At 37.0% G+C, this 13,464-nt stretch overlaps 1 protein-coding gene across 2 annotated transcripts in view; it reads right to left on the bottom strand.

Moving 5' to 3' along the window:
- Positions 1-13,464, bottom strand: part of LOC107557774 (succinate-CoA ligase GDP-forming subunit beta) — a 127,138-nt gene that overhangs the window by 40,436 nt on the left and 73,238 nt on the right. For both annotated transcript variants that reach the window (XM_016241300.1, XM_016241299.1), the window contains exons 8-9: positions 10,186-10,347; positions 8,227-8,369 (exon numbers count right to left, since the gene is read on the bottom strand). In XM_016241300.1, coding sequence (XP_016096786.1) covers positions 8,227-8,369; positions 10,186-10,347 — 305 coding nt within the window. The remainder of the gene's footprint in view (positions 1-8,226; positions 8,370-10,185; positions 10,348-13,464) is intronic.

The following is a 13,464-nucleotide window of genomic DNA, read 5'->3' as shown; positions in this document are numbered from 1 at the left end:
CTGTCTGAGCTTGACGAGCGCGCCGGCTCGCTTCCCTCGTCTGTGCATCCTGAAGCGTTTGATCAGCGCCACAGCTCCCCCGACAACAATGTCCAGCAAAACATCCGAATAGTCGAAAACCGGTGAAATATCGGGTGGTGTGTACTTCCGAATGTCCAGCAATTCGTCTCTGGTGAAACTGATTGCAGGGATATAACTAAAGACAGGACAAACTAACAAAAACATAAAAACAACTGCAGAGCACGCCACGGAGGCAGCCATCAGCGTCGGCGCCATTGTGCGATATATATATATATATATCGGCTTTATATTGGCCATCGGCCACCCTGCTCTCTAAGAGAGGGGTCTCCAACCTTTTTTTACACCACAGACCGGTTACGTTTGGAAAATATTCTCACGGACCAGTATAGTATTATAATAGCATTATATAGTGGTTCAACGCATTATATTGTGGGTTTTCTTTTTTTTTTGAGTCACAGAACGGACAATTTTTTCGGATAAGCAAAAAAAAAGATTTAAAGCACAGAGAATGACAATGGCATGAAGGGTTTTTGACATAGGCTCATTTTATGGGTATGTATAACCAACTCGGTATTTCCGCGCTCTTGTGCACGCTTTGATTGTGTGCGAGAACAGCACATGAGTAACGAATTAAGCTTTTGTTTCTTCTTCTTGTGGTTTAAAATTGCTTGTACTTGTAAACTGGCAAATTAAACTGCGAATCACGTGCGTGCCGAACGGTAGTGTCTCATCCATACAGATTATGGATCAACTGCGATCCGTTTAACTCCTAATATGTGACAGATCAGAGCAATCTTTCATTTACTTATTTAACATGATATTGTCAAATTGCTACTCCATATCAATCGCATACAAAGAAAATACAGAATAATTAGAACGATCATTAACATAAATAAATAACAGAGTGTCACGTTTCAAGATATGAATATCTATACACATTTTTCCCAGAACGTTCTTGCGACCCGGTAGCAATTCTCCCACGGGCCGGTAGTGGGTCGCGACCCGGTGGTTGGGGACCTCTGCTCTAAGATATCGGCAATGGCTGTCAAAAAAACGATATCGGTCGACCACTATGTGAAACCAGTCATTAGTTTTGCAGTTCTGTTTGTGGCACAGAAATTATACACCTTAGCTTTAAGTTTAACATTACAAAGTGCTATTTATCGTGTCAGCCAAGTCATTTCGCATTTCTGGTTGTAACTGGCCAATGACTGCAAATTATAGTTTATTCTTATCTCATCACTGCTTCAATATAGCAGAAGGTGGACACAACAGGGAGGGTTGTGATCTCACCACATTTCTACTTCAAAATAAATCACTTTAATCTTCAGCCCAAAGACTCAGACCACTAGAGTGCAAAACATCCCATTAGACCCAAAGCTAAAACAACTTATTAAGTCATTTTACAGTTTGCATCCCCTCTAAATCTGCAAAAAGTTCTGCTGTGAGGATTAAATAATTACCTGGACTAAAAAAATAAAACGTTTTTTTCTACCTCCAAGAGATCTTACTGAAAATCCAACAGATATTGCCTCATTCGGAAAAAACAGAATGCAGGATTTGCATTTCTGAGCACATTTTTCTATCCCGAATTTGCATAACAAGCTCTCAAACCTTTTTTGAGAAACGCCTTACGTGAAGAACATTTTCAAAACAAAACAAGCATACTCCAGAGACTTCATGCACGCAAGGTTATACTGAAAGCAGCTTCTTTGCTGCTCACTTGCTAGCACATCAGAAAGAACAGAGCTTAGTTTTATTGGTTTTTGTAAAGCATCATCCATCATACTCATAGGGGGGAAAGAAAGTTTTGAAACAAGTGTTGACAATATTGAAAAAGCGAGAAAACCCCCAAACTCCCGACCACTTAGGAGCTAACTTGTTTTGCGGGTCTACCTAACCAGGTAGACTGATTACTAGCGAGTAATCACATAACAGAAAACACGGTCAACGTGTTTCCTTTCAGGGATCAAAATGATGCAGGACTGCGGGCACCATACGATTTCAGCAAGTGTGGAAAGATTAGTTATTGTTTGCTTATGTATTCCTCACTGTTCCTTGAGCTTCAGCAGCCCGAACACAAAAAAAATGTGTCTCCTACCAGCGAGACATTGTTCTATCAGTCAGCATTAATGGTCTGAGTGCAGGGCCGAGGATCTGGCGATGCGGGGCTCCGTCAAGGCGCGGTCCGGGGCCAGACAGCCAGGCGCAGGGGAAATGAGCTCCATTACTGAGTTGGCCATGTTGGGGCTGGGAGATTGGGCTGGCTCTTATTGCCTGTGTTTGGGACAAATGGGAAATGTGATTCCCCCAGGCCTGAGACAGTCGACAAGGGACGACTGATCATTATACACGAACATCACCAGCACAATGGAGATGACAAGGGCATGGAGGCCCCAAAGGATACAAATGATGGAGTATGTGCAAGGTGGAAGCGAGAGTATATTTGTGTGTTTGTACTGATATATAAAGGCCAGAGTTGTGCTTAATGTTGAGCTGACAGTGGCACAGACAGTAATGAGGAGAGCAGAAAGAGGGCTTCTCATCCTCCAGCATGAACCTCTCTTTCACTTTTCATTACCCTACCGCATCTTTCCATCCTGCTTTACTCACTAGCATGCTCTCCCCATGCTCCTCCGAGAGTTTCTGGCCATGAAGCAGGACTCAACGAGTCAATAGGATTTTGCAGCACATCCACTGAGGATGTTGGATAAGATATGGGTGATTGTGGAAACAGAACACGTATTGAAATGACAGATTTTCGGATAAAATAAGTTTGAATCCATTTAAAATGGAACATAAATAACATATAATCTAAATGATAAAATACAATATAATAACTGAATATAAAAATTACTTGATATAAAAAATTTCATATATGACATAAAAATTATTAAATATAAAAATAAACAGTACTATGCATTATACTGATCAAAAGTACGAGACATTTATATGTCTATTAAATGCTGTTTTTTAACTGTCTATTCGTAAAAGAATCTTGAAAAAAATCTGCATATTAGAATGATTTTTGAAGGATCATGTGACTTTTTTACCATATTTCTGATCAAATAAATGCAGCCTTTGTGAGAGACATTTCAAAAATATTATAAACATCTTACAGACCCCAAACTTTTAAACGGTAGTATATAGCATGTTAATTACTTGCTATTAATTTTATTAAGATTTGTATTTATTAATAAATATTACTATATACAGTTGTAAGGGAAACAGGTCAATAATTTAGCTCAAAGGGAATCATTTAAGATTTTAAATCATATATAAACCATGCATTCTCAAACCCTGTTTTATTTCTCATTTAAAATAAAACTATTTACAAATATTTAAGGATGTAATGATTCACTTAACTCACGATGCGATACGATTCATGATACTTATTTCACAATATGATTTACTCACTTTTTTTTTAATAACAGAATGAGATTTAAGACAAATTATAAATGAAAAGATGTCCTTTTATTATTGCTTGGACAAAATGCCGAACATTTCTCTTTGAAATTGAAATATGACATTTTAAAACAAACCCCAAATCAAATTTAAAAAGTAATACAATCAAAAGAAATTTCTTCATATAAACATTCCAAGGCTTTGCCTGTGCTCTTTTCCACCCAGCAGTTTTTAACTTAAACTAGATTGTATAATTTCTAATTTGACTTTCAACCGGCATGCGGTGCATCGTAACATCCCTACAAATATTATTTGTTAATTAATTTTATTTGTAATACTATATATAATGTGTATGTTCTTAAATCTCATAACTCATAAACTCAACTTTATTTTTCATGTTGGTCTAAAATAAAATGTTATGATTTACAAATATCATAAATATCAAATTCAAATATCATACATTTAATTTGTTATAACTTTTGATGTAGTGGCATACAGAAGCAAAATTAAACTATTTTGGAAGTTAAAAAATATTTCCAATAATTTCAAACTTGTAAAAAAATTACATTTACAAGTTTAAAAGTATCAAACTTGCGACATACAGCATCTTGCATCACAGGATGATGCATGTTACAAGTTCAATCCTTTCAACTTTGCCAAAAATAAATAAATAAATAAAAAATGTGATTCACTCACTTCCTGTTTGTTGCTGCCGTGTGGTTTGAGTTTGAGCTCCGTCAAGTTAATTCTTTGTCGTCTAATTTTTTATCTTAAAATCAATTTTATACACCATCCTTTTTCAGTTTTATAACGTGTGAATATATCCCCTATCGTATTATTTACACAGAGAGAAGAGAAGATGCAACCCCTCAGAGGACCTCAGATGATGCCAACCCTGAAACAACATACAGAACTACCACATTTTGCTATAAGTTTGATTGCATCATATAATAATTGCTGTTAATATTATTCATCGTCTGTTTTATTACGTCTTATATTGATTTTTCCGTTCTGCTGGTTCGTCTGGTCAGAGGAGAACTGGCCCCCCGACTGAGCCTGGTTTCTCCCAAGGTTTTTTCTCCATTCTGTCACCGATGGAGTTTTGGTTCCTTGCCGCTGTCGCCTCTGGCTTGCTTAGTTGGGGACACTTCATTTCCAGCGTTATCGTTGACATAATTGCAAAGATATTATTTAAACTGAGCTGGATGTTGACATCACTGAATTCAATGATGAACTGTCTTTAACTGAAAAATGAGTGTTTACTATTGTCATTTTGCATTATTGACACTATTTTCCTAATTAATGCTGTTCAGTTGCTTTGTCACAATCTGTATTGTTAAAAGCGCTATATAAATAAAGGTGACTTGACTTGACTTGACACTTCATGCAGTCAGTTACATCATTGTCTGTCTTTCAACATGGACCAGTTCTGAGAGAGGCTGGCAGATTCCCCGGTCAAGCACCAGCACCATTTCAGTGTTAGAGAGGCATATTCAATCCCATGATGCCCTTAGCAAACATGTGTCATCTCCAGGACAGAATGAGTGAGTTGTTATCTCCAAGATAACACATTAATGTGCTGTATGGGACCTCTAACATTCATGTTCACAGCGGTTCGACCAACAGAACTGACACACAACAGCATTTGTTTCAGATTTACCTTGCAGTGGCCAGCAAATAGTATCAAGCCCCAGAGCTGGCTCCTAGTTAACCTCAAATACACATCACACAACCCGGTGCTGCAGCCTTCTCTACCCAGGGCAGGTGAAAACCCCACCGGTCACAATTACCCAGCCAAGCACCTTCATCAAACACCCAGTGCCTGGGAGCACAGCCCTAATTCACTCCTACTCCAAACTACACTGCATAGGGACCAAATAGCCATGAGCAAAACATCTATCCATCCACGTCTCCCACATCTAACTTCGGAGGGAGGGGGTGGGATAACGGCGTTGTTTAGCCGTTTCCATTTAGATTCAACTAGCAGGTGCTTTCGGCTTTTTCTAAAACCGTGGCAAATGTGTAATGTTTTATTCATGTTCTGTGATAAAACTTTTCTATGCACCGTGTATGGTGCGTGTTGACAAAGTTTAAAAGTAAAGAGTTCTCCATCGCTCTTTTTCTGCATTTCAGTGTCGTAAATAAAGAGCCTGAACAATGCCTATTGACAGAGACTGTCTTATGTAATCCAGGTGTTACAAAATGTGTCCACTCTGCACATACTTTTATGATACTGCCTTCATTTATCAACCCAAGCATTATAAATATAAAAAGAGTGGCTGTTTTAATAGGGTTGGGATGGGAAGAAAAAAAGACTCAGGGAGCAAATGCCCCATGTCCAATGAAAAAAAGGAGAGAAACTAAGAAAGTGAAAGTGGGAGACAGTTCAAGAGTGCCTCTCTGAGAATAAAATAAATCTTGTATATCAAAGGAGTGCATACACTCTAAAAAATGCTGGGTTGTTTTAACCCAACTTTGGGTAAAATATGGACTAACCCAACTGTTGGGTTAAAATTTTAAATTACATGTTTAACCCAAAAGTTGGGTTAGTCCATATTTGACCCAAAGTTGGGTTAAAACAACCCAGCATTTTTTAGAGTGTATATACAATGCATTTGCCTCCCTGCAGACTCTAAAGAAAGGCAGCTTGAACGTACATCAGCTTCAACTCCATGCTTCACTTTCAAAGTCCTCAATTGTACAACACCGCAATTCTATCTGTACTTGTTCTGGGTTAAAAAAAATGTAAGCTTGACAATATTATTTTGAATAATGTTGATTACTTCAGATATAATTTCACTCAACCCTTAGTTCAAAACTGAAAATTGTTGCATCTGGAGGGTTTAACAGAAAATCTCTTTCAAATTTTCTCAATCACTTTTACAGTAGGACAACGGTGGAGGTGGATAAATTAGTAATTCATCACCAATGTAATATCTTCAAGTTACTTTATGTAAATAAGGAAGTTATATAACATCTCTTCTTGGAAACCTTGCACAAACATTTGGCATGTGTATTATAGGCACTATGTTGTCATGACAAAGTTTAAAGTTAGCTACTACTTTACACAGTTTAGTAGGTAATTCTGTTTGTCTCATGTTAACATGCATAATATTTATTTTAGTGGCTATAAACAGTGTATTTTAATGTGTATTACCTGGTCTGGTTGCTTTCACTTTAAATGTATTTTTGCTTAAAAAAATTATGGACAAGTCAAAATTATTTTCTGTGGTAATCGACATTATGCGACAACTGCTGTCAGCTAAGCTTAATTTGCATTGAACCCCAGAACATTCCTTAAATGAATACATTACTATACTAGAAGAGCGGTGTTCCTCAGGTGTCGGTTTTAGGACCATTTGAGTTATTGGTTTTCTATTTCACTTTTGGATAATTTTTTGACAGGCATGGGTGGGTTGATTCCTACCACCAATCGATTGTTAAATTAAGGAGAATGATTTGAAGGAGGCAAGGGAAAAGATTCCTAAAACAAACAAATCAAACATTTCCGATGGATGAAAGAAGCCAACTGCGTATTTCATCCCGCCAGAGGATCCAATAATTAACATTCCCATTAATATTCCTTCCACAGAGCCTGGGTGGCTCTGAACGCTTCTGTGAAATGCAAATCGCTGTACATAGAGGCTCCAGAATGGGAACTGTGTGACTGTAGGGGAGGGCCGCCAATCTACCCCAATAGAGTTTAGAAAATTTCAGGTACCCCGTTGATGACAGGAGGGCTGGAGAGACAGGAGGAGACTGGAACTACATACTTCACCTTGGAGAGAAATATTCAACAAAATCTTCTTTATCTAATCAAGTATGAGTCAGTGGGCAAAATATTATAACATACTGTAGATCCCTTTTTTGCGTTGTTTGGCAACAATAAATGTTTGACTTTCTGGAAAAGGTTTCATGGTTTTCTTCTCTGTTTTTCTTTGCTGATAAATTCTTAGAAAAACAAAAGTGCATCTTCCATCTGAGAAGAACCATATGAATATGTAGTGATGCAATCTTTAGATGAAATCACTTTCTGCATGTGCGTAGTCTTCCTGCTTCGAGCTGGAATACTCAGAAAACAAGGTGTGCTATTAAATCCCAGCACTCCTGTTTACTGACGCACAATGAACCTGATACTAGATGAATTCCATGTTTCACATTATTTGTAAACAGAGTTTTGTTATGAAGATATCAGTGTGCATCCTGAATACAAACACACTGAGCTGAAACCAAATCAGGTGCATATTGACATGTGTACTTACAACAAATACAAGCAAATTATCAGAAACGTGCCAAGAATTCCGGTCTGCTTCTGCATCCGAGAAACAACTCCTCAGCTTGTAAAAGCTGCAAGAAAAAGGACCTTGCGCTCCAGAGCGAGTAATCAACAGCAAGTGTGTGTCTGGGGGAGAAAAGAATTTGAGAAAAGAATTTGAGAAAAGATGAGTTATGAGGTGTGTGTGTGTCTTGGTGTGTTTACAATTCCAGAGCTGAAAAGTGTGACTGTAGCGAAGATATTGATCAGAGAGCAAGCTCGTAATGATCGTAAAAAGAACTTGGTTCGGCCGCAAGCCCACAGTCTTTTGAGGTGCCTAAGGAGTCAACAAAATCTCAGACGGAGGAAACTTCAAAGAGCGGAAAAGTAGTACTAAATAGAGAACTGTAATGAAGTTAAAGGAGATCAACTTTAACTTTTTATTTCTTATCACTCTCTCAAAACACCTTTATATTAATATTTTATGGTGGAAGTAAAGTAACTTTGTGTTTGAGGGGTATTTACATTGACATAATCATTCCTACCTTGGGATCGGCAGTGAGAAGCTTGAAGGCTACGTACACCTGGTTCTCCTTTACACCTCCACCCAGGTCCAGGAAGTTAGCAGGCTTTCCACCATGCAAGTCGATGATGTCACATGTTGCCATAGCAAGGCCAGCACCATTAACTATGGATACAGATCATGTTTTGGACATTAAAAACCTAAAAACGATAATTTCATCATCATTTACTCACCCTCATATCATTCCAAACCTGTATGCCTTTCTGTCTTCCAAGGAACACAAAAGGAGAGTTAATAATGCATTGATAATGTGCCAGTCAGTTAATAATAATGTGTTAATAATGTGCCAGTAGCTTATTTGTATGCAATTCAAATTTAAATTGACAGGAGCTTTCAGGCTTCAAAAATGACACAAATGCATGTTAAAAATATAATACAAGTAAAAACATAAAAATACAACTATATCTATAAAGCTATATACATATATATATATATATATATTCCATGTCTTCTGAGGCTATCTAATAAATTTGCCTGTTGAATATATGGAAATTAAAGTCATTATTCACTTATAACCAAAGAAGTCACTAAGTTAGCGAGTTGAAATCCTTAATCAGATATGTGAGATCTGTGAAAGAATCATTGGGACAAAATGGATCAACTGATTTATTGAAAGGATCTGAAAATTAGCTTATAATAATTCAGATATTGCTAACTCCATCTGTCAAGACTTTAGGTGAGCAACAGCTAAAATTTCAATCTGTTCTTCATACAAAATTATTGTATGGACTGTTATGACACTTTTAACATTTTTATTCTATTGAAAAGAATATTCACTATAATGATTCGCAATATAATTTGATAACATTCAATATAACAGCCAGAATAATTTATTGTGTTCCATGGAAGAAAAATGTCATACAAGTTTGTAATGCGAGTAAATAACCAAAATATTTCTTAAAGGTAATGGCTTTAAGTTGGTTCCAAATTATGAACTATATACATAATTATATATACTACAGCCTTGAGCGTACAACACATTTACAAGAAAAACACAGGCAAAGGCAAATAAAAAAAGTACTTTCACATCCCAACCCTATAATGAAAACACAACTCAGCTCTAAATCTGCTGCCCACTGCTTTCCAAGGAAAGCAAATTGTGTTTGACTAAAAGTATACAGGGTGTCAAGAGTGGTTGTTGTATCTCTGTTAGCAGGCCTGGTGAGTCCCATCTCGTCGTGCTTTGAGCTGTAAGGCAGTTAACTGATTCAGCCATTTCCTGCTCATCCCACCTCTCCTGGCTTCACACATCTCCCCTTATTCTGTTCTTCAGTGCTGAGCTAATGTGTTGTTGGCACAGGCTCTAACACTCGACTCAATAAAGTGAAATTCAGTTGAACAGCTGTCACTTTGCTGCTTTACAAAGCTTTTAAGGTGCAAACTAACTGCAAGTAAATCGTGCGTGAGTGCATTTGTGTCTACACGACAAGGTTAAAGTCACTTCTACACTCGTCCTGTCTATACGGCTCTTTCTTGGTGCTTTACTGCGAGAATCGCCATTTATAATGAGGGACCACTTAAATGTGTAGACTAACAGTCATCTTGGTTGAGTCGTTTTTCCGGAAGATTCCTGCTAATTAGAGACCATCGGTTCAGGCAGGTCCCTTATGGAGCTGTTAGAGAGCTGCTGGAGATGATGAGTGGATCGGTGCCCATTTAGTATCACTTTCACAAAATCCTGTTCTCAAGACCAAAATAAACGTGTTGGAAACTACTAAGAAGAGCATTTCTAAGTCATTTCTAAAGCTGGATTTGAAATATCCCTTGAGACATGAGCTTGATGTGGAACAGGTTTCTGAAACCTTTGAAATTTGAATGCTTTGAAGAAGTTCATTTGGTATGTTGTTCATTATTTAAGTTAATCTAGTATATTGTTTATCATTTTATAACAAGCTAATGTATATGAAATATTAAAACAAACCAAAACAGGCTATGTTTCCATCCAGTCCGATGTACTTGAGATCATATTTGGCTGCTTCGGTCTCCAAGGGGTCGCTCTCTGCGGTATCATCCATGGCAAACACAGCTTTCTGTCTGAACTCTGCATTGTCGTCGAAGTTGATTTTAGCATCAAAGCACACGACTGTGGACAGACAGCAGAAAAGTGTTGGAACTCAGTTTTATACTGGCATAGTGTCACATACAGTATTTCCCTGCACTTTTGTGTCATACAGGGGAAATATATACATACAGCATAAAAAAGTTAAGTTAAATTTCAGGTCAAGTTTACAGGTCAATTTATGTTATTCAAAACTACAAAAATTGCAGTTCGCACAAACAAATTGAACAAACCTTTTCTCTAATCTCATTAATTCTGTAATATTTTTTGGATTAAAATCATTTTGATATTTTTTATAAGGATTAAATGTAAATGTCTACACCTCGGTCAGTAAGTTTTATTTTAAATAGTTTTTTATTTTTTTATTTTATTTATTTACTTAATTTTTTTTTTTTTTTTTATTCTTTTTTTTTTAAAGAAGAAATAAATACAATTTTTCAGCAAGGATTCATTAAATTGATTAAAAGTGACATTAAATACTTTTTTATTTATTTATCAAAAAGTACATCACAGATAATAATAAAAAAATGATTTCTGAACGATCATGTGACACTGGATTAATGATGCTCAAAATTCAGCTTTGCCATTACAGGAATAAATTACATTTTAAAATATATTAAAATAGAAAATAGTTATTTTAAATTATAATAATATTTCACAATATTACTTTATTCTGATCAAAAATAAATGCAGATAGATTTTAAATGAAGTTTATTTTAAAATATTGAATATCTCAAATTTGACAATATTGGCTAATTTGTCGTTCAGTTAAGAAAGTTAAAGATTATTATATGACTTTATAAAACAGAAATCCATATGACACACATTTGGAATTTCAGAAGGTACAGTGGGAGAAATAAGTATTCAACAAGTCAACATTTTTTTAAATTAAACACAGATACAATGCAGCAATTCACATGAAATTTTGACTAGACATTGGCATTAATTCAAGAAATCGACACAAATAAAGAAATCATAATATTACAATCCATAAAAAAGGTTATGTGTACTAAAGTGAAATGACACAGGGAAAAAGTATTCAACACGCTAACTAAAATTATTTAATACTTAGTTGAAAAGCCTTTATTTGCAATGACAGCTTCAAGACGCTTCCTAAATGAACAAACTTTCAATCTTGAATATTCCGGGGGACTTCTTATGAATCCTGATTTTCAGTTTCTTCCACAAATGCTCTATTAGGTTTAAGTCATGTTTTGGATGGTTGTCCTGTACTGGAAGGTCCATCTATATCTCATCCTCATCATCCTGGTGGATGGCAACAGATTCATCTTAAAAATTTCCCAGTACATGGTTCCATTCATCTTCCCTTCAATAATATGGATTTTGCCAATACCATGAGAAGAGAAACAGCCCCATACCATGTTGCTTCCACCTCCAACCTTCACTGTTGGCATGGTATTTTTAGAGCCATTTCTCCTCCAACATAGCTTGTGGTATTATTGCCAAAAAGTTAAATATGTGTCTTGTCTGACCAGATTACATTCTCCCAGAAATTCATGTTGTGCAGCAAACTTCAAACAAGCTTCAGCATGCCTTTTCTTCAATGATGGATCCTCCCGGAGTGAGCGTGCATGGAGGCTAAGGCGGTGGAGGGCATTGCTTATGGTTTTCTCTGTGACAACTGTACCTGCTTGGATCATTTTCCAAGTGGTCCTTGGCTCTTGGGCTACTCTCCTGACTAACCATCTGACTCCCTGATCAGAAATCTTGCATAAAGCTCCTGTGCATTGCCAGTTGATGGTGGACTGATGTTCCTTCCACTTGAAGATAACATCCCTAATGGTGCTTTCAGGAAAATGTAGGAGCTGTGAAATCCATTGGTAACCAGTTCCATTGTTATGTAGCACAAGCCCTAACGCCCCATTCACATAGGGTGTCAGCGTTAACGCTTGACAGAGGGTGTTTCTAAAGCTTGGTGCTGACGCGACCATCATAGTGACAACAGCCAATCACATTAGTCTTCTGGTGTTGCATGAACGCGATTGGCTAGCATCTGCACTAGGGTATTTGCATAAGGCAATCTGATTGGCTGACGCCTGCGTTGGCACTTGAAAAGTTTTCAACTTCTGCCACGAGCAACGGACCCAACGCGACGGACCCACAATTCATTTCGCCAATGCTTGACGTCACTCCATTCAAAGTAAACGAGAGGCGTTGACGCTGACGCCCCGTGTGAATGGGGCGTAAGGGTGGCAAAGCCCTTTTCTAACCCATCAACATGCAATAACCCAGCTAAATCTAATTTGCACATGTAGGAGGAAGAACTGCTTAGTGAAATAAGCTGCTGCCTTGCCTTGCTTTTTCTTAGTGTGTTGAACACTTTTTTCCTGTGTCATGCCACTTTATTAAATATAACTTTTTTATGGGTTGTAATATTTTGATTTCTTTATCTGTGTATATTTCTCAAGTTAATGCCAATGTCTGGTAAAAACTGCATGCGAATTGCTGCATTCGAACTGTGTTTAATTAAAAAAAATTTGATTTGTTGAATACTTATTTCCCCCACTGTATATGACATTCACTGATTTAGAAGGGCGTTCCAGTGGTCAATATTTCTATTTTACAGTTGGTGACAATTCAGAGATGCTAGATTTGTTCAATATGAGTTTCTCAAAGCCTCTGTTATTATTCAAATACAGTGGGTACGGAAAGTATTCAGACCCCCTTAAAATTTTCACTCTTTGTCATATTGCAGCCATTTGCTAAAATCATTTAAGTTTTTTTTCCTCATTAATGTACACACAGCACCCCATATTGACAGAAAAACACAGAATTGTTGACATTTTTGCAGATTTATTAAAAAAGAAAAACTGAAATATCACATGGTCCTAAGTATTCAGACCCTTTGCTGTGACACTCATATATTTAACTCAGGTGCTGTCCATTTCTTCTGATCATCCTTGAGATGGTTCTACACCTTCATTTGAGTCCAACTGTGTTTGATTATACTGATTGGACTTGATTAGGAAAGCCACACACCTGTCTATATAAGACCTTACAGCTCACAGTGCATGTCAGAGCAAATGAGAATCATGAGGTCAAAGGAACTGCCTGAAGAGCTCAGAGACAGAATTGTGGCAAGGCACAGATCTGGCCAAGGCTACAAAAAAAATTCTGCTG

The sequence above is a fragment of the Sinocyclocheilus grahami genome, unplaced genomic scaffold (genome assembly GCF_001515645.1).
Source record: "Sinocyclocheilus grahami isolate Dianchi unplaced genomic scaffold, SAMN03320097.WGS_v1.1 scaffold619.1, whole genome shotgun sequence".
Classification (NCBI taxonomy): Eukaryota; Metazoa; Chordata; class Actinopteri; order Cypriniformes; family Cyprinidae; genus Sinocyclocheilus; species Sinocyclocheilus grahami.
Note: the sequence above shows the minus strand (reverse complement) of the source record. Positions and strands in the feature narration are given on the sequence as shown.